We start from the raw sequence: 27,859 nt of genomic DNA, 5'->3' as shown, positions 1-27,859 counted from the left end.
CTGTGAGTTCAAAGCCAGCCTGGTCTACAAAGTAAGTCTAGGACAGCCCAGGACTGTTAGACAAAGAAAGCCTGTCTGGAGGGAGGAGGAGGAAGAGCGTCAACAGGACTGAAGCTACTAAGGCCCAGGAAGACTTGCCCCTCTCCCCAGCCCGCACAGACATCAACGCATTGTCTGGAAAGGAAGGAAAGATGTCCCCTAGCTCATTTCCCAGATTTGTTACTACGCTTTCTCATTCGCTGAACGGCAAGTGCCAGAGTGCTGGGACCTGCTTAGTGGTGACCGGGTGTAGGCTTGGGTGCAAGGCCCTGAGTTCTGTCCCCAGCACCAAAAAGGAAAAGGAAACTAAGTGACCTAGGCTAGGCACGCTTCTGGCCAGTGCTGGTCCTCTTTGCTTTATTGCCTAGAGAGTCTCAGCTGAGCTGGCCAGTCTCCTGTCTTGCCGCCCGTGTCCTGTGAGTGCTGGGAACCAAAAATACAGCATCGTGCTCACTAGGCTAGGCCAGCGTTCTACCACTGAGCCACATCCTAGGTGCTGAATAAGGGGACATCATAAATAGAAACCACACGTGCGATTCTTCCACCCACACCCCCAGATGTGTTTCTTCACCCCCCCCCCCCAGCTTCAAGGCTCCAGGCCGTGGCACCACACGTGGACCAGGTCTCTGACAGTGAGTCCTCTGTGAGGCCAGCACACAAATTCAGGAGGTTACCTTGAACATGTGTCTCGGGAGCCTGTCCCCACCTCAGCCCTGGCCTGTGCTGGCCTCCCCTCCTGGCCACTGGTGGGTAGTCAGGACGCTCCCATTCGCTTTTTACTGGCTTTACTAAAAGTTAAATAAATGTACAGGCTGGCCCATAGCTGGCTGTAAGCTGCAGGGGACACAGCTCTTTCCAGGCCCTTTCTCAGTCCCAGACTGGAGCCCACAGAGGCCTAAGGAGATGCTCTGCTTCTCTTAACTGCTTGGCCCTCCACAGCTGCACTGAGACCTGGGATTCCTCAGAGTGGCTGCTAGCCCCCAGGCCACTTAGGTGGAGACAAGTTTCCAAGCCGGCATCTGAAGACATCTTCAAGGGAGGGAATACCCTCCTGCAAATGAGATCCTGGGCCTGGGATAGATAGCCACTCAGTACAGGAAAGCCTAGGAGAACCCTGCATGGTTTATCCTCAGCTCCCAAGCCTTGTAGAACAGCTGCTTATCAAATGCCCCCTTGTTGGGAGGAGGGTTATCCACAGTCATGGAAGGAGCAGGCCCAGGGCCGGATGGCCTGGGGATGTACAGGAGACAAGAGGCAGCAGAGTCGACCCAGGGCCTCGGAACTCAGCACAGATACACCCTTTAGGGTCTGCAGGCTCTGACTGGGGGTGCCGGCATCCCAAGCCTCCACCTTCTGTTCCAAGTATTACGTTTTTTGATTCTAAGCATCAGGCATGGTGAATCCCTTCTCTGGCTGAGACGCCTCAGAGCTGGCCCTTTCTGGTGCTGGAGGGGCAGCCATGGGGTGAAGGCCAGCCGCCTCCATCTGGAGACTCGTGGCAGGCTCAGATGTCCTCCAGGCAGTGTGGCTGTGGCCTCCCTTCACCCCCCTGTACAGGCAGTGCAGCCTCTGGGGACCCAGCTCCTGGGAGGCAGTCACCATGGTTACTGGGAGGAGGAGGCCATCTGGGTAGAGATAAAAGTCTCGATGACGCCATGGTTGGATGGCAGCAAGTGACTGTGCCCGTTGGTGGAGTCGGAGCTCTGGTACAACACAAGGCTGCTGGAGGACACTGCAGAAGCAAATCATGTCACTGGGTGTTGGCCAAGTCCCCTCTGACCCTCACCCCACCGGCCCATCGCCAAGCTGTTCTGGACAGAGAAGGCAGAGACTCAAGAGAGTCCAGGAACCTGGCAGCCGTCAACCCACAGCCTACAGGGAGCATCCTGAGTTCTTGCTCTACTAGGCCAAGTCAAACACTAACATGGCCGTCCCTGGAAAAGTTGGTTTGTCTTTGCATTGCTGGGGATTGAACCCAGGGCCTCATGCTTGTATGCACCCCTCAGAAGGCATTTTGTAGATATAGTTAACAGTGAATCAGCTTTCAGTAAAAGAAGTTACCGTGTGGGTGGGCCACATCTAATTAATCAGAAGCCTTAAATTGGAAAGAAAAACTGAAGTTTTCTAGAGAAGAAATTTGTCATGGAGAATACAGTTTCCTCCTGCCTGTATACCAGCTTCTGCTGCTGGTCTGCCAGGCCTCACAGCTGTGCCTGTCAGTCCCATCAGATGAATGTCACTGCACACCGCGAATGCTATTGACACTGTCAACTGATGAAGTGGCCAAGAGATGAGCTCTGGGGCTGACCTGGGTTCAGCCTGTCTCTGCCAGCATAGCTGTGGGAAATGGGACAGGTCCCTCACCTAGAGTGTGCATTTGCCCATCCATGCAACAGTAACTGCTGTTATAGCCCCAAGGGCCAGATGGGGGACCTGAGGTTCCATAGGATAGCAGGTTTCCGGAAGTCACTAAACTTGAGAGTAGGGAGGACCCCAGAGCCCAGCAGCCTCGCTCCATGGCATTGTAAGGTGGAGTAGGTGGGATGGGACAAGGACTGGGGTTCACCGCTATTGTGAGGCACGGACATGAGCCCTTCCAGCTTCCCAGATGAGGCCAGACAGCCTGACTTCTAGGTGAAAGCTGAGCTTTTAATGCCAGCCACTCATTCAAAGACTATAAAGCCAGTGTATCTGTCTGCACAGGCAGATCCCCGAGCTTACTGGCCAACCAGCCAAGACAAAATGGTGAGCTTCTGGTTCAGTGAGAAGCCCCGACTCAAGGGAGTAAGACAGAGCCATAGAGAAAGACATGAAACCTCCTCCTCTGGTCTCTGCATGCACATACAGATGTGCACACACCTGTACACTCACGTACATGACACACAGCCCCGAGACCAACCAAACCAGACGCACTGAAGCGCATCATTCCAGCGCCTGTTACTCTGCCGCGGCATCTTCTAAATGTTTAACCTGTCCTCTGAGCCAATGAGCTGTGCCCTTTTTTTTGTTGTTGTTGTTTGTTTTTTTGTTTTGTTTTTCGAGACAGGGTTTCTCTGTGTAGCCTTGGCTGTCCTGGACTCACTTTGTAGACCAGGCTGGCCTCGAATTCACAGTGATCCGCCTGCCTCTGCCTCCCCAGTGCTGGGATTAAAAGCGTGCACCACCATGCCAGGCCTGAGCTGTGCCTTTAACTTTGGTCCCAAACTACCACACACACTGCTTGGCACTCGTCAGGAAGTGCCTCCCATCTGCCCTCAGTCCATCGCACACACCACCTCACATCCAACTGGGAGACCCCAAACCGCTCACCGGTGGGGCTGGTGCTGAGCCGATGGGCGGGTTGCAGGTGCTGGATGCTCGATGGGTCCTGGCTGGGAATGTGGATGGTGGTGGCTGGAGATGAAGGCTCGTGAAGCCCAGGCTCACTAGAGGCCTCCGTGTCGGAGGTGAAGACCTAGAGAACCAGAGTAAGCCCCTGAGGCATGGAAGTGTGGAGCTTTGAGGGCCGTGGGTGGGGCTTAAGGAGGAGGGGCGGGGCTTCAGGAGGAGGGCCTTACCTGCTTGGTGGGTGTGAGGCTCGCAAGGGTGCTGAGATTGGTGTCCGTGATCAGCATGGTCTGCGGAAGCAGGCTTGTGTGTGTGTACTGGGCCACCTCAGGCTTGTGGCTGTACAGGGCTGGGAGGAGAAGACGCACATAGATATGGCTCCCTGGGCCCTTCCCCGGAGGCTCAAGACTGAGCATCCTATGAGAAGTGGGCATGGGCCCTGATGAGGATCTAGATGAGAGCGATGGACCCCGTAACTTCCCCATTACCGGGGCCAAGGGAAGACCTAGCACCAATGCCAGCTCATTTTGTATACCAGGCTTTTTGTATTTGTCTCCCCTGCTACCCCAGGTAGAAAACAACCTCAGCAAATGAGAAGCAGAGGCACCGGGCCCCTGGGCTAAGTAATCCATTAGGCAGGGACACTGCTGCGCATACGCAGGCGATCTGTCCAGGGCCTCTCCAGTACTAAGCTCGGTATGTGACGCTAAGCAAAGGGACCACAGAAGCAAGCACTAGTGCCATGGCGTGCAGTGGCTTCTGAGGGAAAGGCTGGTGGCCTCCATCTAGGTGAGCAGGGCAGAGGCCAGCAAAACCTGTCTCCAGGACACCTCCAACATGTGCCTCAAAGTTTCACCTCTCACTTCTCCGTGAGACCTGGACATTCATCAAGCACCTAGCAACGGCACGCTCTCCCAGGGAACTCAGTTAAGAGCAGAGCAGAGCATCCACACAGAGAGAGACCTACCCTGCCAGCCTCACAGTGCCAGCCTCACATTGGTCCACAGGTCAGTAGCCCCCGTCTCCATGCAGAAACCCAAAAGGCCTGAGCCCAAAGCTTGGCCCCATGCTCCATTCTATGGCCAGCCTTATGCAGATCTAGTGGGAGGCTATGTGAGTGTACGTGCGTGCATGTGTGTCTATATACAGGTGTAGGCATGTGAGGCCAGTAGAACCACAGCTGCTAGTCTTCACATGCCACTCACCCTGTCTTTTGAGAAATTTCTTTCACTTGCCTGGAGCTCAGTCTGTTAGACTGGCTGGCGCAAGGCCCAGGGGTCATCAGTCCGTCTCTGCCTCCTGGGCTCTGTGATTATAAGAAGTGCACACCACTGTGTCCCCTCCCCCTCCCACAGGCTGAAGGATGGAACTCCGGTCTCCTGCACTTCACTGACTGAGCTATCTCCCTGCCTTACATGAGTCTTCGGTCTGCTTGATACAGTTCCATCTTTTACTGCAGAAACAACAGTGCTCTGTGGACAAGGGCTGCCCTGGCTGGACTGAGAGTAGCATGCAACACGTGATTGGCGCGCCAGCTGAAGTGTGCACAGCCCCGAGGGTTTCAGGGAAAAGGCTGTGGTCTGCACTCCAACACCAGGACAAACCACTCAGTGCATGACCGATGGACACCGGCACTGCAGACATTGGAAAGTTCACACTCCTATGTGCACACACGGGAGCAGGTTGGTGGCCCATAGATAACCTGCACCAGACACAAGCAGACCACAGCACCTGCTGCCTGCCCTTCTAGTGCCTACCCACAGCCAACCTCTAGCCCACCTCCCCCAAGGCCAGCGTGAGGGATGCTCACCGTGGGGGCTCTGCAGCTGGGCCATGGTGGCCATGAACGGGCTCTGGGCCACGTGGCTCTGCACAGGGGGCATGAGAGGCTGCTGGTAGGAAGGGTGCAGTGGCTGGGAGAACTGGACTGGCTGCAGGGTGGTCAAGCTGCTGCCCATACTGTTGATGACGGGCACGCTCTGTGCCTGAGTGGAGGCCAGACCTGTGCAGGACAGGCAGGAGTCAGCCAAGCCCCTCTCCACCCACCCCCCCCATCCACCAGCCACCCATGTCCTTTTAGACCCAGCCCGGACCCTCTGAGGGACACTATCCCTCCTTCTCAGAGCCTGTGGGTTAGAAGAGAGAGGAGAGAGGCTAAGAATAGCTCCAAGGTAGGACCTGCCACAAGTTTAATTGGTCATGAGAAGTCTTTCTCTGGGGCTTTAGCTCCTTATCTGGCCAGGTGGGAAAGGCAGGCTGTGAGTGGTTTAGAGGTTGTTGGGGGGGGGCGCCCTAGAGCCCTGGGGGTACCATGGCAGTGGCAAAGCCCTGAGCTTAGCTCTCTGCTCCCTTCTTCCAGCAGCTCCCTATATCTTACAGACTGAGCAGAATTCCTGCATATAAAGGGTTTGAGACTTAAAATAAGTAAATAAAAGAAAAAACACACAAAACTTAGATCACACACGCACACACACACACACACACACACACACACACACACACACACACTTCCCTGCTGTTTTCCTACTGTCTTCTCCGACTATGATTTCAGCATAGTTTCTACACTGTGCTTAGTCGCTTGGTTTGCTTCACTGCCTGGCATCAGGGGTGCCTAGCCGCAGGCTCTCAGGGTTAGGGTGTTGGATGGATGGATGGATGGATGAGGCCCTGTGGCTTTTTCCAGGTCCCAGACTCTGCAGAGGGCACAGGAGCCCCCAAACACCCCCCCCCACTTACCAATGACCAGGGTTGAGGCGCCTGTGTTAGTGAACGTGGGGCCCAGGGAGGCAGGCTCCCCGGGCCCAATGGCCATAACCCCAGGCAGCGAGGCCATGATGAGGTTCTGCGGCTGCTGGTTGAGACCTGGAGATGTCTGCTCCAAGCTGTGCAGTGCTGTCAGGGTGCTGACTGGAGGCAGGGGACCCCCGGTGGCTGAGACCTGTGAGGGTAAGCCAAGGTGTGCTGGAGTGTCCCCACCCTGTCTCCCAGCCGTAGAGAATGGGGCTAGGAGGGGTTTCTACACAGGGTGGGGCTGCTCACTCACCAGCTTGGCCTCCGTGCTCAGCAGGCTGCTACTGGGCTCCAGGCCTGTGGGGGACACTTGGTGTAAGGCTGCAGACACTGTAACTAAGGGACCACCGCTGCTGGAGGGCACCTCGGCTGCCTCGCTGGTCGCAGACTGTCCGTACCGCACACCTAGAGTGGGGAGCAATGTCTGGCCTCAATACCCCCACTTTCCTGTCCTCTCCTGCCCCACAGGCCTCACCACACCAGAGCCTAATGGTTTGCTCAAGCCTGCACCCCGTCTTTCCTCCTGTGCCACCTGCTTCCAGGTTTTTTTGTTTGTTTGGTTTGGTTTTTGGGGTTTTTTTGTTTGTTTGTTTTATTGGTTTTTTGGGGTTTTTTTTTTTTTTTTTTTTTTTTTTTTGGTTTTTTGAGACAAGGTTTCTCTGTGTAGCCTTGGCTGTTCTGGACTCACTTTGTAGACCAGGTTGGCCTCGAACTCACAGCGATCCGCCTGCCTCTGCCTCCCAAGTGCTGGGAGTAAAGGCGTGTGCCACCACCGCCTGGCTTCTTCCAGGTTTTAAATGTGTGGCCCTGTGTCCTCCACTGCCTGCGGTGTCCCTCTCTGTGCAGAAGACAGTCAAAGAACAACAGGACTGGGCTGTTTCGGGGCTCAGAGAACATCATTAAGCAGAATGGACTGTGATTGGCCAGATTCAATGAAAACTCCTTAAATGGGACTAGAAAGGAGTTGAGCTAGATTGAGCCTTTGCCGAGCTGAACAAAATCAAATTGAATCTAACTGAGCTGAATTGATCTTTACAGTCAGCCTGTTACCCACAGATTCAATCAACTGTTGGATCAAAAATATTTGGGAAAATATTCATTTCACATCTGTGCCTGAATACATGTAGGTCTTTTCACTTGTCACCAGTGCCCAGCCAATGCAGTGTCACTGTCTACATCATCACTGCAAGGTATTAGACATTCTAAGTCATCTGGGGATGACTCCGTATACAGTGAGGTGTGTGTGGGTGAGAGAGGCAAATACTACAAGAGGTCCTGGCCCCAATCCCCAGGCACCAAAGTCTCCGCTATGCCAATGAACCAATTCTGAGCATCGGTTTGGTCAAACTGAGTGGTCTGAATAGGATTGCTGGGGTTAAACTATGATTTGAACACAATTGAGCTGAACCGAAACGGTTTGGATTGGGAAGTCCAATCTGATTGTGTTGCACAGAAGCGGTTGGAGGAGAGTTAGGTTGAATAGAGTGGGTTAGCGTGGGGTGGACAGAATGGGGTGGACAGCATGAGGTGGACAGTGTGGGGTGGACAGTGTGGGGTGGATAGTTTGGGGTGGACAGCATGGCATAGGCAGGGTGGAGTGGACAGTATGGGGTGGACAGTGTGTGGTGGACAGCGTGGCATGGACAGCATGGCATGGACAGCGTGCGGTGGACAGTGTGGGATGGACAGTTTGGGGTGGACAGCGTGGCGTGGACAGCGTGGGTTGGACAGTGTGGGGTGGACAGTGTGGTATAGGCAGGGTGGGGTGGACAGTATGGGGTAGACAGTGTGCGGTGGACAGTGTGGCATAGGCAGGGTGGGGTGGACAGCGTGGGGTGGGGTGGACAGCAAGGTGTGGACAGCGTGGGGTGCTCAGCGTGGCATGGACAGCATGGGGTGGACAGTGTGGGATGGACAGCAGAGTATGGACAGCGTGGGGTGGTCAGCGTGGCGCAGAAGGGGGTTAGAGAGTGGGAAGGATGGTGTGAGCCAGTGTGGATCTGCCTAAATGAGGTGGGCGGAGTGCACGGTGTGAACTGGAGCGAGCAGAGAGAGTGGAGTGGAGAAAGAAGGATGATAGAAAGTGTGAGTTGAGCATTGTGGGAGGAACTGAAGTGGAGGGAGAAATGGAGTGGACAAAGTGAGGTGAGGTGAGGGAGGCAGGTGGAGTGGATGAGGCAGAATGGATGAGTGGAGTGGGGAGCATTTGGGGAGTGGCTGCCACCACTGGGGACATCCCCCCGGGCCCTTCTACCCACCCACTTCTCCTCAGCTCCTCTCCCCATTCACTACCCCACAGCACTCACCGTGGACCTTACTGGGGGAGAGGGCAGATGTGGACAGGCCGGGGGAGCTGTGAGCAGGGAGTGCAGGGCCCGGGCCCGGGCCGGGCGGAGGCCCGCTGTACGTGTCCATGGCCAACTTGTGCCGGAAGGCCTCTTCCTTGCGCCGGTTAGCAAACCAGTTGTAGACCCGCACCTCGGTGACAAGGTTGGAGCCCAGCCCCTGCGCCTGCGACGGGGACACCCCCCTCTGGATGCACTCCGCCCTGCAAAGGCGGCACCCATGAGCCTCCAGGCCAGGCTCAGAGAAGGGAGGGAGGGGTTCTGAGAAGTGGGGTCTGCGCTGGTGCTGGATTGCAAAACCAGTGGGAAGAAACAGAGACGCCCTCCCCTCCCCCACTCAGCCTCAGCCCTGGCAGGTGCCCCCCCCAGCCCCCCCACCTATTGCACTCCTCCACCAAGGTCTCTCGTTCTTCTTTGCTGGGATTCTTCTGCCTCTCGTAAGCCTGGAACAGTATCTGCTGGGACGCTGGGCCCCACTTGAACCGGTTCCTCCGCCCCTTTTTGGTTGGCAGCTCATCACCTGTGGGCTCTTCAATCAGCCCGCCCTGCCCTGCGTGGGTGAACTCTGTAGGGACAGAGAGCAGGTAAGCGGGGCAGTGACCACTCCCACCTTCACCTGTCAGCTCGCCCGACCCTCCCCGGGTTCCCTCTCTTTCCCAAGGTGTTGAAACAGAGCGGTTGGCAGCTAAGACTAAAATCGTCTAATCCCGGGGCTGCAGGTATGAGTCAGCTGGTAGAGCGTTTGCCTAGCATTCGAATCCAAGGCCAAGCCCCGTCCACTGCTAAAAGGGGACTTGGTGCCATAAATACCAAGAGGCAGAGAGCCAGGCAGATCTCTGTGAGTTCGAGGCCAGCCTGGTCTGCATATTGAATTCCAAGTCAGCCAGGGCTACAGAGAGAGACCCTGTCTTAAAACAAACAAAAACCCCTGAACAATTGACAGTGGGGGTGGGGGTGGGGTGGGGATGGTGGCGCACGCCTTTAATCCCAGCAGAGGCAGGTGGATCTCTGTGAGTTCGAGGCCAGCCTGGTCTACAAAGCAAGTCTAGGACGACCAAGGATACACAGAGAGACTCTGTCTTGAAAAAAAAGAAGAAAAGAAAAAAACCCTAAACAATTAATTAATTCGAGTGCAGTATTTTCCACAGCTGTGGCCCATTCACACCCACTTACACTGTTAGGGGTCCCAAGAAGACCAAGCTGAACAACCATAGCATATATGTGGAGGGCCTAGGCAGACTCTGTGAACTTTTTTTCCATGCAGGCTCTAGGAACTTATTCTACATGGATGTTCTTTGCAACAAAGGGTCACGAGAGCTTATGGGGAAAACCCTAGAAGTCCCTTAGTCAGTGGCTAGCTGAACAAGCAGTGATACCTCCTAATGACAGCCAACGGTTAGAAACCTTAGTGAGAAAGTCACATTGGAAGTAGCAGAACACACTTGTCTTCTTAGCCCTTGGGAGGCTGAGTCAGCAAGGTCACAAGTTCAAGGCCAGTCTGGTCTATATTACATAGAAAAGTAAACAGAGGGCTGAGATCTTAGTTCCATGGCAGAGCACACGCCTAACCTGTGTTATATCCCAAGTATGGGGGGTTGGCAGTCAGAAGTTCATCAGTCTCTAAGTAATAGTGTCTGCGTGCATGCCAGCCTCTGGGCCTTTCCTCAGGCTGTTCCTCCTGAGCACAGCAGCCTGTCTTTTACCTCCACTTTAAGACCTACACGATGGCCATGCTTCCCACGGAACCTTCCTGAAACTTCTGCCTCCCTGAGGTAGAAGAGCTTATTCTCCCTTCCACAATCAGCTCAGTATTTTACTCAGCACTGAGCCCTGCACACAGTAGGTGCTCAACTAATTCTAGTATTATCTGTTGTTGTTGTTGTTGTGTGTGTGTGTGTGTGTGTGTGTGTGTGTGTGTGTGTGTGTATCAATCCTGCCCACTTCCCTCAGCATCTTGTGCAGAATGGACAGTAAGTTTGGGGAAGCCCTTCTAGCTCCCTCTCAGTCTCATATGTCTGTGGGATGGGAGTGGTGACACTCTCACCCCACTCTGAGCAGTGGGGAGCTGTGGCCCTGCCAGGGAGGACACAGGCGGGGTCATTACTTACGCTGAGCCACCTCTCGCTGCTTGCGGACATACCAGGTGTACAGAGCAGCCCGCTTCTGCGTCTTCATGGGGGTGCCCTTGTTGAGGTGCTGTGACAGATGGGACTGGTTCAGGCCGGTGGTGTCCACCACCTCCCGCTGCGGGATGTTGTGCTGCTGCAGGTAGGACTTGACCATCTTTGCCACGCGCCATGGGTCCTCCCTGGAAGGGAGCAAGGACAGGGTCTGCTCAGTGGCCCCTCCTGAAACCTCAAGTAAGGCTGGGGTCCTGGGGACTAGGGCCTTCCTCCGGGGGGAGGAGCTGTACTCGGGTTCCATACCAGGACACGTATGTGCACGTGAGCAGATTCCCACTGGAAGTTGAGCCAGCCAAGCAGGGAAGACCCTCACCTTATGACCCCTTCAAAGACCCTCCTCTCTCCTGACCCTGGAAATGTCATAAGATGCTTTTTGAAGAATATGTATGTGTGTGTGTGTGTGTGTGTGTGTGTGTGTGTGTGTGTGTACACATATATACTTACAGGTGTGTGTGTGCACATGCATAGGTACACGCATGTGTACATGTACTGCAACATTATGTGAAGCTCAGTTTTCTTTCTTTTTTTTCTTTTCTTTTTGGTTTTTCAAGAAAAAGTTTCTCTGTGTAGCCTTAGCTGTCCTGGACTCGCTTTGTAGACCAGGCTGGCCTCAAACCCACAGCGATCCAAGGCCTGCACCACCACTCCCAGCTTAAGTGAGTTTTAAACAGCTGTTGATGGTGGGAGAACTGTCTGTTTCCCAGAACCCAAAATGAGCCTGACACATAATATGCCATGGATGATACACAAGCAAGTGATGAGTGGATGATGGATGGATGGATGAATGGGTGGATGGATTGTGTATGGATAATAGATGGATGGATGGATGGATGATGGATGATGGATGGATGGATGGATGGATGGATGGATGGATGATGGATGGATGGATGATGGATGGATGGATGGATGGTGGATGGATGATGGATGGATGGATGGATGATGGATGGATGGATGATGGATGGATGATGGATAATGGATGGATGGATGATGGATGGATGATGGATGGATGGATGGATGATGGATGGATGATGGATGGATGGATGGATGATGGATGGATGGATGATGGATGGATGATGGATAATGGATGGATGATGGATAATGGATGGATGGATGATGGATGGGTGGATGATAGATGGATGGATAGATGGATGGATGGATGATGGATGGATGGATGGATTATGTGTGGATGATAGATGGGTGGATGATGGATGGGTGATAGATGGATGGATGGATGATGGATAGATGGTGACCTGTTTGGCTGTTTGTTTGTTTGTTTGTTTGAGTCAGCTTAACACAAGCTAGAGTTATCTGAGAAGAGGGAAACTACAAATTGAGAAAATGCCTCATAAGATTGGCTCACAGGCAAGACTTGGGGGCACTTTCTTAATTCATGATTGGTGTCAGAGGGACCAGACCTCTGTGCATGGGGCTACCCCTGGACAAGTGGTCCTGGGGTGTATAAAAAAGCAGGCCAGCTGGGTGGTGGTGGTACACACCTTTAATCCTAGCACTCAGGAGGCAGAGGCAGGCAGATCACTATGAGTCTACAAAGTGAGTCCAAGATAGCCAAGGCTGCATAGAGAAACCCTGTCTCAAAAAACAAAAACAAACAAACAAACAAAAGCAGGCTGAGCAAACTGTATTCCTCTGTGACATCTGCTTCAATTTCTGCCTCCAGTTCCTGCCCTGACTTCCCCTCATGGCGGACTGTGACTGCAAGCTGAAATAAACCCAGATTGCCTTTGGTCACATCTAATCACACTAAGATAGATGGGTAGGCAACGAGGAGCTGAACAGGGTGCTTGAACCTGCGGAAGAATGGATGAATAATTAGATATCTCTGTGAATGGATGGATAGGTAAATGGATGGGTGGGTGGACAGATTGATAGATTGACAGAGGAGGACAGACAGGTGGACAGATCGATAAAGAAAACCCATGAGAAAAAAAAAAAAGGCAGTGGAATATGGACTGCCCAATTTGCCATCAGAGCCACTGAAGCTTAGCGAGTTTACATCACTTGTAACTCTTGCACAAGGGCTGTGTGACTGGGCTAGACCAGTAGAAGCCAGTTCCACCCAGTTCTAAGTTCAGTCACCAGGCAGAAATCACACAGGGTTAAAATGCCTAAAAGCCTGCAGTCCACCCTTGGCAGCGGCCTGCCTGTTCTCCCACAGCTCCAGGCTGGAGGGAGGAGTCGAGTCAGAGTGCTGTGGGTGCCAAAGTGCACAGGTGGCAGAAGGCAATTTATAGGAGACATTTGTTCCCTCCCATTATCTCTCCAGCATCACCCACTCCACATATGCATGTCTCCCAACAAATGCAGCTCAAACCAGAGCACTGGCCATGAGGCTGGAAAGCCTGCATGCCCCCTCCTGCCTCAGTCATCTGCTTCTAAAACTTGAGCCTTGAGATATTAACACATGTGACAAACGACACCCTTAGAAAGTGGTTGCTTCAGCGGCTTGCTGTGACAAAAGATTAAAAGCAAGAAGAGGGGCGTGGTGGCGCACGCCTTTATTCCCAGCACAGGGGCAGAGGCAGGCGGATCACTGTGAGTTCGAGGCCAGCCTGGTCTGCAAAGTGAGTCTAGGACAGCCAAGGCTACACAGAGAAACACTGCCTCGGAAAAAAAAAAAAAAAAGCAACCCAAAATTCCACCCCAAAGACACAAACGGTAAGAAAGAGAAGCCGGCAGTGGCAGCACACATTTATAGTCCCAGCACTAGGGAAACTGAGGCAGGAAAATCTCCAAATCAAGACAAGCCTGAGTTCCGTATTCCAACCTTGTCTCAAAAAGCAAAAATAAACAACAAACGTTCTTGGCTTGATGGTTCACACCTGTAATCCCAGCACTTGGAAGGTATAAACGGGGGATTAGAGGTTCAAGGCCAACCCCAGCCACATACAGAAGCTAGCCTGAGCGACAGAAGACATTGTCTCAAAAAGAAAACTTCTTTAGTTGTGTGTGTGTGTGTGTGTGTGTGTGTGTGTGTGTGTGTGTGTGTGTGAAAATGGGCTTCCCAACATGCTCGTGCATCAGAGGGAGGACAGGTCAGAAACTTTTTAAGGATGTGGCGCATCACAATATTATATAACACACTGTCACAATTCAGACAATGGCGCCTCTGTGTCGTCGGGGGACTGCGCCCAGATACGAAAGCTGCAAGCGTTCAAGTCCTCACATAATCTAGATATTCTAGTTGGGCACAGCATGCAGTTGCACACTGGTCTTCAGTCAGAGTTCAGGGCTAGCCTGAGGTACATCGTAAGAACTTATCTAAAAAACCAGGACCAGGGCCAGGCATGATGGCGCGCACCTTTAATCCTAACACTCAGAAGGCAGAGGCAGGCGGATCGCTGTGAGTTCGAGGCCAGCCTGGTCTACAAAGTGAGTCCAGGAAAGTCAAGGCTACACAAAGAAACCCAGTCTTGAAAAACAAAAAGAAGGAAAAGAAAGAAAAAAAGAAAGAAAATTGTGACAAAAAAGAAAACCAATCTGTATACATTCAGTGCAGAAGCAATTTTAAAAGTTACTCTCAGCCCCAAGCTGGGTGAACAGCAGGTTTGGAACTCAGCAATCCAGCGGCCTGGCTGCACTAACATTTCAAGCTGAGCTAGACTGAAACCCGCCTCTAGCTCTCTGAAGCCAGCAGCACAACCCTCCTCCCCGCTTCTGTCCTTCCCAGACACAGCGCAGTTTACCAGTGGTTTTCATGTGGGTCTCAGCCCCTTTGGGGTCACCTAAGACCATCAGAAAACACAGACGTTTACAAGTCGTAACAGTAGCAAAATTACAGTTATGAAGTCGGAATGAAATAATTTTATGGTTGCGGATCAGCACAGCCCAAGGTGTTAGCGAAGGCTGAGACCCTCTGACTTCCTCATTTTTATCGGCAGCTACCAGACCGGCAGCAGCTCAGAGAAGGCGGACAGAGGAAACTGGCACTGCAAATAAAAAGGAGGAATGACTCCTCGGGGTCACTGGGAGCCGCCTGAAGCCCACTTTTTTTTTTTTTTTTTTTTGAGACAGGGTTTCTCTGTGTAGCCTTGGTTGTCCTGGACCCTCTTTGTAGACCAGGCTGGCCTTGAACTCACAGCGATCCACCTGCCTCTGCCTCCTGAGTGCTAGGATTAAAGACATGCGCCACCACCATTCTGCAGCTCACTTTTAACCAGGAAGTTGGAGTGATTTGGACCCTGGCTCAACCTATGACAAAACTCTGATTCCGAAACCTAAAGTGTTGTCGCTTTCCCAAGTTGATCTGGTTGGGACCCAAGAATATTTCTCATCGCTGGGGACACCATCTGCTTCCCCCCTTCCCTGGCCATGCTCAGGGCTTCTTGGAGCCTCACCCCTCCTCCCTTCCCTGGGTGCCAGTCAGGGCCAGGAGAGAAAGGGAGGACAAAGTTCAGCCTGTGCTTCTGCAAACGTATTTATCTGGTGGCCTCCTCTGGCAAGGGCAGCCCTCGCCCTGCTCTGCACCCTCCCTCTTTCCCTCCCTTCCCTGTAAGAAGAACAGGTCACTTAGCCCTCAGCTACAGAGGTGGGGGTTTTCTCACCTTCTGCCGAGGTCTCTCTCTCTCTCTCTCTCTCTCTCTCTCTCTCTCTCTCTCTCTCTCTCTCCCTAACTACCTTAACCTTTCTCTTCCTTCCATCTCTATCCCACTCTACTTCTGCTATACTAGGTCGAATAAGATAATAGTTACAGCCAGGCATTGTGGCACACACCTTTAATCCCAAAACTCGGAGAGGAGGAGGCAGAGGCAAGTGAATAGATGTGAGTTCGAGGCCAACCTGGTCTACAAAGGGAGTCCAGGACAGCCAAGGCTACCAAGGCTACACAGAGAAACCCTGTCTCAAAAAAAACCCCAAGAGCTGGGCGTGGTGGCGCACGCCTTTAATCCCAGCACTCGGGAGGCAGAGGCAGGCGGATCGCTGTGAGTTTGAGGCCAGCCTGGTCTACAAAGTGAGTCCAGGATGGCCAAGGCTACACAGAGAAACCCTGTCTCAAAAAACAAAAAAAAAAAAAAAACCAAAATAACAACAACAACAACAATAATAATAATAATAACAGCAGTAGTAGTAGCTACAGCAACCACCCTCCACAAACACAAGAAATGCTTATGAACAAAAGGCAAGAATTTGAATGGGAGTGAAAATATTCAAACTCATAGGAACTTTTGTTTGAGGGGGAAGGCAGGTGAGAGATCTCTCTATGTAGCTTTGACTGGCCTGGAACTCTTACAGATCCTCCTGCCTCTGCCTCTCCAGTGCTGGGATTAAGGGAGTGCACCACCACACCTGCTTTTTAAACAGTTCTTTTAACAACAACAGCAAGACAGAGCCAGGTTTGGCGGCAGAGGTCTATAGGCAACACTTTGAGAGGTTGAACTGTAGTGCCACAAATTTAAGGTTTTGTCTCAAAAAATATGAAAAATGAAAATGCTGGACAGAGCTGAAAGAACGCATTCTACGCTTTTCCAGGAGAAGTCATCTGTGCTACTTATGGAGGGAGGGTATCTAGTAGCTTAGCCTCTCTCTGTTTCTCTCTCTCTCTCTCTCTCTCTCTCTCTCTCTCTCTCTCTCTCTCTCTCTCTCCCTCTCTCTCTCTCTCCCTCCCCCCCGCTCCTCTCTCTCTCCCCCCTCCGCTCTCCTCGCTCTCCTCTCTCTCTGGCCCGCTCCCTCTCTCTCGCGCAACCACCGCTCTCTCTCCCTCTCTGCTCCCTCTCTCTCTCTCTCTCTCTCTCTCTCATGCATGTGTACAAGCATATGTGCACTCTCTCTGACTCTGCTAGAAGTACATGAGCTCCCTGTGGGGATGAAGGCTTTGGGACAGAGCCTGGTCCACAGCAAAGCTTCAGTAAGTGGAATGGTATTGTTGTCATCATCGTCATCATCATCACCATCACCACTGTGTCCTGTCCCCATAGCAGAACCCAGAAAGACTGACGATCTGCCCTCAGCTTCCTCTCCCAATTCGGGAGTCAAACAGGCACCCCAGCTTTGGGCCTTTGGTTCTCTGGTCCCCACAGCCATAAGAGACTAGACTGCAGGGAAGGAAAAGGTTTCAGTTGGGGTTGGGGTTCAGGCTTAGATCTGAGGAAGATTCCCCAGATGTGTTACCTACTCTCTGAACTGCCTGACAATAGGGTTTAACATCTGTGTCCCCCAATTCCTTCATGAATGGGTAAAATTAAAAATATTTCCTCTTAGGCTGGAACATAGCTCAGTTGGTGAGCACTTGCCAAGCGTGCACGAAGCCCTGGACTTAGTTGCAGCATCACATAAAACTGGGCACAAGCCAGTTGTGGTGGCGCACACCTTTGATTTTAGTGCTCTGGAGGGAGAAGCAGGTGGATCTTTGAGTTTGAGGCCGACCTGCTCTATAAAGTGAGTTCTAGGACAGCTAGAACAACACAGAGAAACCCTCTTTCAAAAACTAAAACACACACAAAAAACAACAAACAAACAAAGCCAGGCAGTGGTGGCGCACGCCTTTAATCCCAGCACTTGGGAGGCAGAGGCAGGTGGATCGCTGTGAGTTTGAGGCCACCCTGGTCTACAAAGTGAGTCCAGGATAGCCAGGATAACATAGAGAAACCTTGTCTCGAAAAACTTAAAAAAAAAAAAAAAAAAGTATAGTGGTACATGCCTATAAACACAGCACTTGGGTGGTAGTGGCAGGAGGATTAGGAGTTTAAGGTCACCCTTGATACACTGAGTTTGAGGATAGTCTGACGCGCGCGTGTGTGTGTGTGTGTGTGTGTGTGTGTGTGTGTGTGTGTGTGTGTTTTCAGAAATGGTCCAGAGAGAAATCCAAGTTTAGTATGTCTTTAAGTTAAGTCCTTGGTGAGTTTTTAAAAAAGATTTATGTAGGGGCTGGAGAGATGGCTCAGCGGTTAAGAGCACTGACTGCTCTTCCAGAGGTCCTGAGTTCAATTCCTAGCAACCACATGGTGACTTACAACCATCTATAATGTGATCTGATGCTTTTCTCTGGCCTGCAAATATATATGCAGGCAGAGCACTGTATACATAGTAATAAATAAACAAATCTTAAAAAAAAAAAGATTTATGTATTTATTATGTACATAATTTTTGCCTGCATGTGAGCCTGCACTCCAGAAGAGAGCACCAAATTTATTATAGATGGTTATGAAACACCATGTGGTAGCTGGGAATTGAACTTGGGATCTCTGGAAGAGTAGCCAGTGCTCTTAACCTCTTAACTATCTCTCCAGCCCCCTTAGTGAGTTTTTTGATTGTTTGGCTGGTTTTTCAAGACAGGGTTACTCTGTGTAGCCTTGACTGTCCTGGACTCACTTTGTAGACCAGGCTGGCCTCGAACTCACAGAGATCTGCCTACCACTGCCTCCCCAAGTGCTGGGATTACAGGAGTACGCCACCACCACCACCACCACCACCGGGTTCCCTTAGTGAGTTTTAAAGCCTGATATTTGAAAGGATTATTTCTGGTCAAGCTGAGCAGCAAGGATGACTGGGGGGGGGGGGGGAGAAGTGAGCGTGCAAAGATGGGGCATGGGACTCAAGAAAGCTGTGCAGACAGGGACTGAGCCATCACATGCCCAAGTCTGGCCTTGAGGAAGTCACTTTGCCTCACTGAGCCTTACTCCGCCCATCTGTAAAATGGGACCACTTAGCTGTGTGTCATGCTTTGAACCTGTGGCCCGACTGTTGTCCTCACAATTCTGTAGAAGAAACTGGGACTCAAGGAACAGAAGCCACCTAGCTGGCTGGAAAGCAACAGAGCTGGATGGGATCCAAGGCAGGCCACTGTCTGCCGAAGCATCCTACAGGCCACCCTGCCACTGTGGTCCCGCCTGGGAGAGCCCTACAGCTGCGCGGCTGGGAGGGCCAGGAAACAGCGAGGTTGGGGTTTAAGCAGTCGACAGTTGCAAAGACAGCCAACATTAGAACTCTGATCCTAAGTGCTCCCCCAGGGAGGAGTAGGAGGTGTCTACAGAGAAGTCTAGCCACTTATGCCTGTCACCTGTCAGGGCTGGATGGGGAAGGGGGCAAGTGGTGACATCACAAGCTTTTCCCTGACGATGTTTGCACACCAGGAGACAAGAAATGAGCACAGAGACAAAATAACTATATAATTAAGGGACAGGAGAAAGTAGGTGAAAGAGAAAGAAAATGAGGTGCAACCCCCATGCTGATAGGGCAGCCATGGAGCTAAGAGCCGAGGAGGAAACGGGGGGGCACAGAAAGGGGGGAGAAGGGTCTTGAGCAGGAAGATTTAGGGTGGACAAAGACCTGGCAGAAATCAGCTGTACACCGAAGACCCGCAAAGCCAGCATCATGGGCAGAAAAGAGGGCATAAAGAGGGTAGGAAAGCTGAGGGGGAGCCAGGTGGTGATGGCGCACGCCTTTAATCCCAGTACTTGGGAGGCAGAGGCAGGCAAGTCACTGCAAGTTCCAGGCCAGCCTGGTCTAAAAAGCGAGTCCAGGACAGCCAAGGCTACACAGAGAAACCCTGTCTGGAAAAACCAAAAAAAAAAAAAGGGGGGGGGGGAGCTGAGGGGAGAGGGGAGGACATAGAGCTAGAACCAAGGCAGAAAGAGAAGTTGCCTTTATTCCATCTACCTGTGACACTGAGGCAGGGGAGGGAAAGAGTCTTGCCCAAGGTCACATGGTAGAGGACAGATAGAGATGTGGGAGGAGACCTGAGGTGTTTGCAGGGCTTCCCACATGATGCATATGGGGAGGGGGTGCGAAACTGAGACCCTAGACACACCCCTCCCTCTTCCAAGAATAGGTCTTTGACCCAACAGCTCCCATGGGAGTTGGTTCTTTACCACCACCCCTGTCAGCCTCAACCACCCCACTACCCAGGCCTTCATCTGGGGGTCCTCCAGTCCTCTCCCCAGAACTCCCAGCCCCCTGTCCTGAAACCAGAGGCCCCACTTCTGTCCCTGGGACACTTTCAGGTCCCCTTTTGTTACCTGAACAATAAGTAACCCAGGTAGTTAGTTATAAACTCCGCAGGAACAAGGAGCTGGTTGATAATTTATAGCAACATCTCGAATTTAAATGAAAAGCAAATAGCACGCTGTTAGCATTAAAGAAAAGCAAGCTGGGAGGGACGCACTCCAGCCTCCTCCCAGCTCGGCCTCTCTCCCCTGCCCCTTCTCCCAGCTGCGCAGAGACCCTCTCCTTTCCTGGCTCCCCTGCTCTCCCAGATCCTCCACCCCTCTTCCTCCATCTCATCTCCCTTGGTGCCTCTCCTCTCTGCTTCCAGGACTCTGCTGGTCTCCCAAGGAGCACTTTGACCTCTGCTCAGCTGCTTTGGATCAAGTCCCTTGTCAGCCCCCACTGCCCCCCGCCATGGGGGCTGGTGATCAAGAGGGTACCACCTAACGAGGTAAGAAGACACCCTGGCCTCTTAGCCCCATACCTAAGCCCCTAGTCAGGTCAGGCCCAGCCCCACCCTATCCAGGTTTCTTGTGTCCTGGTTCTGGCAATCCCTGGCCCTTTGCCCCTCCCCTGCAACCAGGCAGCCCTTTGCCCTCCTCTTCCTGCAGAGTCAGGGCCCTGACTGTTCCCCCTGCCCCTTGCCCAAGGCCCAGGGAGGCTCCGGGACACTTCCAGAAATGCTGGGATCCACCAGCCCTCCCCCCACCCCAAGTCAGGATCAGGACCTTGGACAGAAAAGAGACTGCCTCCAGAACCGTCCGGGAGAGGAACCTCAGCGTCCTCCGCCAGCCTTCAGGCCCCTCCTTCATAGCTCCTGCCCCAGTCCAAGGCTCAGTTTCCCTAATCTATAGGGCTGATTCATTAACAGCTTCCTTCTGGAGGTTCCTGTCTATATTATGGGGAGTTAGGCACCCTGAGACCCCAACAGAAAATAGCAAACCAGGGAGATAATCCTGTGGAAATTGTGGTGGCCTTGGGATTTTGGGGGTGCTAGTGTTCCCCACAGTCCCCAGGTTACCCTTCCCCCACCTCGCTGTTCCTCTTCTCCACCTCATCCTGGTCATCTCCCAGCCACCATCCCTACAAGTTAATGATCACAGGGCCTTATCAGAGCCTTTTGCTATTTATAAATTTATAAAACAAAAGAAATAATAATGTGCACGGGTAATTAGTAACCAGGCCTGCTTTGCTGAGGAGAGGGGAGGCATCAAGATTGGGACCCACCCAGCACTCTAGGAGATGGGAAGCCAGACAACAGATGAGGGGGTCTGGCGTGGGAAGGCCTCTAAACCTCTAAATCTGGCCAGGTGGGGAAGCGGCCACCCCCAGGCTCCATCTGCCTCAGGTAAGAAATCCCACGCTTACCCAGCCAGATTCTTAAGGCCCCTTGAGGCTCCTGGCGTATCAGGAAATCCCCTAAAACCCTAACATCAGCCTGGACCCCTCCCTCAGAGGCTTTTGGGTCCCCAAACCTGGGATCTGACCCCCACTAGCGAAGAAGATAGAATTTGTGGGAGCACAAATGACCACACTGGCGAAAGATTTCTACCACCCGCTGGTTCTCGGCATATTTTGTTGGGACCCGCTTCCTTTGTCCTCTGTCTCAAAGTGACCTCCGGCCTCTCCCTACTTCCTAAGGTCGGGGCTGTAGACAGTAGCCTACGGATACGGGATGTGTGGGAAGACACAGAGGGGTAAGCCTAGGAGGGACCCCTCGAACAGGCGCCCCTCTTGACCACCAGCCTGAAGGCCACAGCTCCTGAGTACTCTAGGCGGAAACAGAGCTTGCCAGGAGCATAGAATGGGCCACTCTGAGTCCCTTCCTGGGTGCTGGGGACAGGGTAAGGTCCTTACTGCAGAAGTGTCTCCACCACGGCTTTCTGGTGGGCTGCCTCCTCTGGACTGAGGTTCTCCAACTCTTTCAGAATGGGTGGCGCGAAATCTTCCCCGTCGTCATCCGTGTCATCTTCAGAGCCACGCGTCTCCCCCAGGCCATTGGGCAGCTCCGCCAGGTCCCCTCGACTCGCACCGCAGGACTCCCCCTTGTCCAGGGGACCATCTCCAACCATCAGGTAGGGGCCTGGCTCGCCCAGGGCCTGGATCAGCGCCTCTTTGCTCAGGCCAGACTCGAGCAGGGCAGCCAGGAGCTCCGTCTGCAGCTGGCTCAGCTTAGAAACCATGGCTCTGCTGCCACCAGGCCACGCGGCCCAAGGCCACTGAGCTAGCCGCCTCCCCCACCCGCAGCCCGTGTCTACTTGCCGGCAGGCCTGCAGTCAACGATCCAAGCTTGCAGCACCCACCGCCCCCCAAATCCCACTAGTCTCAAGCCCCGTGGGCACCCCCAACCCCCAACCCTGGCCCCAGCGGCCGGTGAATCAGGGCCCCTGCCTGCTCTGTTTACATTGGAGCTGGGGAAATTCTCCAAGGTTCATATTTATCCGTGTGCTTAGCGAAGGGACTGAACTTTGGACTTCAGCCTTGCAAAGCGCAGGCCTCACAGCAGCGAGAGGCACTGGGAGCCGCGGCCTACAACTGGAAGTGAGCAGAAGGGAGGGCGGTGGGGGAAGTGGAGCGGGCCCCAGGGCTCCGGGGTAGAGGCACCAGGAGCCAGGAGGCCTCTGAGAGAGGTCTCTCTGTCTAGGTTGTTTTTAGCAGGAGACTTTTAAAGGCCTGTTTCATTGGGCTCTTGAGCAGCAGGAAGTTCTGGGCCACTGGGCTAGTGCTCAAGGACAGAGTTAGGTCACCGTCCCTGGCATGGGTCAGCGCACCTCAATCCTAGCCTGACGCCAGGCTTCCCAGTGGGAAGAACTTCAGCCTTTTGTCTTAGCACTGCAGACTTCTGTCTTCAGGCCTTGAGTGGGCTATAATGTGCATCCTTGTGTGATCCTAGCCAGGACGTGTGGCGTGTGTGTGTGTCTGTGTGTGTGCACTCGCGTGTACTGTTTTTTGTGACAAGCTTACTGTGTAGTTCAGGATGACCTTGAACTTCTGATGTTCCTGCTTCTGCTTCCCAAGGGCTGGGGTTACAAGACTGTACCTACCACAGCCAACTTTACAGAAGTGCTAGGGATCAAAGCCAGCGCCTTGTATTTGCTAGGCAAGGACTCGACCAAGAGCCACAACCGTAGCCCCAAATGCACCCTTTTCATTTTTCTCAAGTATAACTTTCTTCAGTACTACTTAACGAAAGCACTTAATTTTTAAAAATCTTTTTGAATGTGTGTGTATTTCTGTGTGTGTGTGTATGTGTGTGTCTCTCTGTCTCTGTCTCTCTCTCTGTCGTGTGGTGTGTGTGTATGTGTGTTTATCTGTCTCTGTCTCTCTCTTTCTCTCTCTCTCTCTCTCGTGTGTGTATGTGTGTGTGTCTCTCTCTCTATCTCTGTCTCTCTGTCGTGTGGTGTGTGTGTATGTGTGTGTGTGTGTGTTGTGTGTATGTCTGTCTGTGTGTCTGTCTCTCAAGCTCTCGTGTGTGTGTGTGTGTGTGTGTCTGTCTGTGTCTCTGTCTCTGTCTCTCAAGCTCTCGTGTGTGTGTGTGTGTGTGTGTGTGTGTGTGTGTGTGTCTGTCTCTGTCTCTCAATCTCTCAAGTGTGTGTGTGTGTGTTGTGTGTATGTCTGTCTGTGTGTCTGTCTCTCAAGCTCTCGTGTGTGTGTGTGTGTGTGTCTGTCTGTGTCTCTGTCTCTGTCTCTCAAGCTCTCGTGTGTGTGTGTGTGTGTGTGTGTGTGTGTCTGTCTGTCTCTGTCTCTCAATCTCTCAAGTGTGTGTGTGTGTGTGTGTGTCCACCCGTGGGAGCTCAGTTGCTCTGACCACCACACATTGACCTGCTCAGCCATCTTGCCACCTTTTGAGATGCTCAGCACTGCACCACCCATCTCATAACTTACAAATCATCATCCTGAAAGACAGTCCACATTTACCGAGCAGCCACGACCCACCCAGGTCTCCAGCCTGGACTCTGGTATCCACAGCCATCCCTCCCTCGTCCCTCTTCGTCACCTCTCCCTCCCGCACTTGCCTATTCTGGGCATTCCTAGCCTGTGACAAAACTCTGTCATCTGTGCAGTATGTCCCTTCTGCAGCGCTGCTGTTGTAAGGAGACCTGGCCCTCCCCCATGCACATAGATGGCTAACTATGGCTACAGTGAACAATGCAGCTTAGGATATCCACAACTAAGTTGTGTTGTTCTTGTGGTTTTGTTTGTTTGTTTGTTTCCAAGACAGAGTCTCTTTATATAACTACATTGGCTGTCCTGGAACTCACTCTGTAGACCAGGCTGGCCTCAAACTCACAGAGATCTGCCTGCCCCTATCTCCCAAGTGCTGGGATTAAACTGGATATTTTTGGGGGGCTTTTTATTTTGTTTTGGTTTTGGTTTTTTTGTTTGTTTGTTTGTTTTTGTTTTGTTTTTTGTTTTTTGAGACAGGGTTTCTCTGTGTAGCCTTGACCATCCTGGACTCACTTTGTAGACCAGGCTGGCCTCGAACTCACAGCGATCCGCCTGCCTCTGCCTCCCAAGTGCTGGGATTAAAGGCATGCGCCACCACGCCCGGCTTGTTTTTTGTTTTTTAATTGGTTTTTCGAGACAGAGTTTCTCTGTGTAGCCTTGGCTGTCCTGGACTAACTTTGTAGACCAGGCTGGCCTCGAACTCACAGTAATCCACCTGCCTCTGCCTTCCGAGAGCTGGGATTAAAGGCGTGTACCACACCGCCCGCCTTGTTTTGTTTTTTTTTAACGTGCATTAGTATGAATGTGTCATATCCCTTGGTACTGGAGTTACAGACAGATGTGAGCTGCCATGTGGGTGATGGGAATTGAACCTGGGTCCTTTGGAAGAGCAGACAGTGCTCTTAACCACTGAGCCATCTCTCTAGCCCCCATGCTGGCTAGTTTTATGTCAATTTGACGCAAACTAGAGTCATTTGATTTTTTTGTTTTGTTTGGTTTGGTTTTTCGAGACAGGGTTTCTCTGTGTAGCCTTGGCTGTCCTGGACTCACTTTGTAGACCAGGCTGGCCTTGAACTCACAGCGATCCGCCTGCCTCTGCCTCCTGAGTGCTGGGATTAAAGGCGTGCGCCACCACCCAGCCTGTTTTTTTTTTAAAGACAGGGTTTTACTAAGTAGCTGAGGTTGGCCTTAAACTCATCATTCTCCTGCCTCAGGCTCCCAAGCGGTAATATTATAGGGCTTACCTGACATTTTTTATTTATTTATATTGATTTATTTATTTTTGGTTTTGTTTTTGTTTTTCGAAACAGGGCTTCTCTGTGTAGCCCTGGCTATCCCGGAATTCACTCTGCAGACCAGGCTGGCTCAACCTCACATCGATCCAACTGCCTCTGCCTCCCAAGTGATGGGACTAAAGGTTTGTGCCACCACCGCCCAGCTTTTTTCCCCCCCTTTTTAAAATATTTATTTATCTATTATGTATGTGTTCTGCCTGCATGTACACCAGAAGAGGGCACCAGATCTCATATGGATGGTTATGAGCCACCATGTGGTTGCTGGGAATTGAACTCAGGACCTTTGGAAAAGCTGCCTGTGCTCTTAACCTCTGAGCCATCTCTCCAGCCCCAATACCTGACAAATTTTAATTAAAATTTATTAATCAGATGGAAGCAGGAGGGTTGTGAGTTTAAGGAAATTTTCAACTATATAGTGAACTTGAGGCCAGCCTGGTCTACATAGTGAGTCCAGGACAGCCAGGGCGACGTAGTGAGACCCTACCTCAAAACAGAAAAAGAAAGAGAAAAAACATGCAATAAATAAATTAAAGCCGGGCGTGGTGGCACACGCCTTTAATCCCAGCAGGCAGGGAGGCAGAGGCAGGCGGATCGCTGTGAGTTCGAGGCCCGCCTGGTCTACAAAGCTAGTCCAGGACAGCCAAGGCTACACAGAGAAACCCTGTCTCAAAAAACCAAAAAAAAAAGAAAGAAAGAAAGAACATAGCTTCATTTCAAAAGTGGATTAGTTGTCCAGAGTAAATCTGCTGGGAAAGCAAGCATGCTCTGACCACTCCACCCCGCTTTTGGCTTCCTCCACCAATGGTTTCCTAAGAAGGCTTCTTGCCTAGATGTTGGATCCTCCCTCCTGGATTTTCCAGCCATAGCTGCTTCTGGTTGCTGTAAATTACCCTTCCTGTCTGTTTTTGTAGCTGTAGATACAGACGAAGGCGCCATGCTGGGCTTGGCTCTGCTGCACGGTTCAGTCTTGGACTGGGTCTGCTGACACCTCTGGATTCTGTTAGAGTTCCATTCTGCAGAACACTGGGCTCTCCCTTTGTGGCGCCAGGCGACGGATGAGCAATGCCTGCCTGGTGCTGGAATCCAGCAACTCACGTCCTCAGCTGTGAGCAGTGGAGGTTTTTAATGGCGAAGCCTCCAGTGCCGTACGCAAACCTCCTCGAATGTTGCCACTAACAAGAGTCTCACTCTGTAGACCAGACTGGCCTCGAACTCACAGAGATTCACCTCCCTCTGCCTCAGAGTGCTGGGGTTAAAGACGTGGCCTGTTTGGGGTTTTTATTGTTGTTTTGTTTTGTTTTCCTTACCACCCATGGTGTCCTAGCTCTATACCTCAACATAACTGCTCAAACTCTGTCATCCGATCAGAATCTACCACCTTCACTTCCGGCTTTCTCAGCCTTCTGCACATGGTTCACTCCGTATGAAAGGGGCCGTAAAACTGGGCTCAGGAAACATCAATATTGTGGAAACGAAGAATGTGAGTCGCTTCCTTGATCAGACTGAAGGACCCGGAGCTGGTATTTTATGAGACACCCAACAGGTGTCTCTGCGTTACCTTCTAGATCTCTCTAAGACCCTTCTTTTGTGTCCTGGGATGCATGGTTTAGGAACGTCAGACCTCCAGGGCCTCCACTAACACAGAGGAGTTAAAAATCGCTGTGAACACACCAGGTTCGCTTTCCTTTGACCCAGTAAAAGGGATGCTGGGTCAGCCAACCCCAGAGCTTATCTGGGCTTCGGCTCACCCTCCTTTGTATGTGCACCTGGCTGTGAGTGGGGATGACAAGAAGCCAGGCAGGTTGGGTGGCACACGCCTTTAATCCCAGCCCTGGGAGGCAGAGGCAGGTGAATCTGTGAGTTCGATGCCAGCCTGATCTACAAAGTCAATCAGGAAAGCCAAAGCTGCACAGAGAAACCCTGTCTCAAAAAACAAAAACAAGGGGCTGGAGAGATGGCTCATAGGTTAAGAGCACTGTCTGTTCTTCCAAAGGCCCTGAGTTCAATTCCCAGCAACCACATGGTGGCTCAAAACCATCTATAGTGAAATCTAGTGCCCTCTTCTGGCATGCAGGCACACATGTGGGCAGAGTACTGTATAAATAAATAAATCTTTAAAAAACAAAAGCAAAACAAAAAAAGAATAAAGGGCCAGTCGGTGGTGGCACATGCCTTTAATCCCAGCACTCGGGAGGAGGCAGAGGCAGGCGGATCTCCGTGAGTTCGAGGCCAGCCTGGTCTACAAATTGAGTCAAGGACAAAAAAAAAAAGGTCTGTCTGTTCCCAGACATTAATCGACAGTCGACACTGATTACACAACTAAAGAAGTGTTCTCTACCTGGAGTTTCTAAATTGTGAGCGCATCTCTGCAGTATGGTTCTTGTCAGAACCAGAGTCAGAACCAGAGACAAACACCACCAACAAGGAAAGAGAACTGAGGTGTGCCTGGGGGTGCTGTGGGGTGAGCATTGGTCGAAGGACAACTTGCCAGAGCTGGCTCTGTCCTTTCACCATGCTCTTTCTCGGATTTCCCGAAGGTGTCCTCAGGGAGAACAGAACAGCTCTTTCTACTCTTCGTTCCTGGTCTGCAGCTCTGGCCTGGGCACGGAGGAACAGGGGAGAGCGGGACCCGCGTCCTCCCGCGTTGGTGCAATCCTCTTTTACACCAGCAGAGGGCGCGCGACCTCCATGCGCCACAGCTTCCTGCCCTTCCTTGCCTAAGACCTCCCAGTCCCGATCCACCCACTTTGTTCCTGGCTCAGACTCCCCCGTCCAAATGGCAGAGTCTCTTGTTTGAGCAAACACTTGAGGCAGTCTTGCCAGGATCTCACCTGCTTTCTCCGCTCTCCAGGTGCTTTTAGGAGACAATCTGGTTCTCACAAGCAAAAGCCCAAGGAGGCGACAATCAAATTGAACAAAAAAGGTGAACCGCGGGCTGGGAGCACGGACTGGTGTGCTGGCTGGAGCTGGGATCCTGACCACTCAGGCAAAC

General features: G+C 52.1%; 1 protein-coding gene across 2 annotated transcripts; it reads right to left on the bottom strand.

Moving 5' to 3' along the window:
* Window positions 1-1,505: 1,505 nt before the first annotated feature.
* Hnf1a (HNF1 homeobox A) lies at window positions 1,506-21,932 on the bottom strand. 2 transcript variants are annotated; one of them, XM_051161679.1, is made up of 10 exons: window positions 21,482-21,932; window positions 10,610-10,809; window positions 8,880-9,066; window positions 8,463-8,704; window positions 6,410-6,561; window positions 6,103-6,304; window positions 5,177-5,368; window positions 3,597-3,715; window positions 3,349-3,493; window positions 1,506-1,771 (listed from the first exon to the last, which is right to left on the bottom strand). In XM_051161679.1, exons 1-10 carry the CDS (start codon window positions 21,805-21,807, stop codon window positions 1,644-1,646), a joined length of 1,893 nt encoding a protein of 630 aa, XP_051017636.1. In that variant the 5' UTR covers window positions 21,808-21,932; the 3' UTR covers window positions 1,506-1,643. The 2 variants fall into 2 exon arrangements, with proteins under 2 accessions (XP_051017636.1, XP_051017635.1); XM_051161678.1 differs by lacking the exon at window positions 1,506-1,771 and having other exon boundaries at window positions 3,197-3,493.
* Between the last annotated feature and the right edge of the window lie 5,927 nt (window positions 21,933-27,859).

Source organism: Acomys russatus, chromosome 19, assembly GCF_903995435.1.
Source record: "Acomys russatus chromosome 19, mAcoRus1.1, whole genome shotgun sequence".
NCBI classification, from domain to species: domain Eukaryota; kingdom Metazoa; phylum Chordata; class Mammalia; order Rodentia; family Muridae; genus Acomys; species Acomys russatus.
This window is presented reverse-complemented; position numbering and strand designations above follow the sequence as displayed.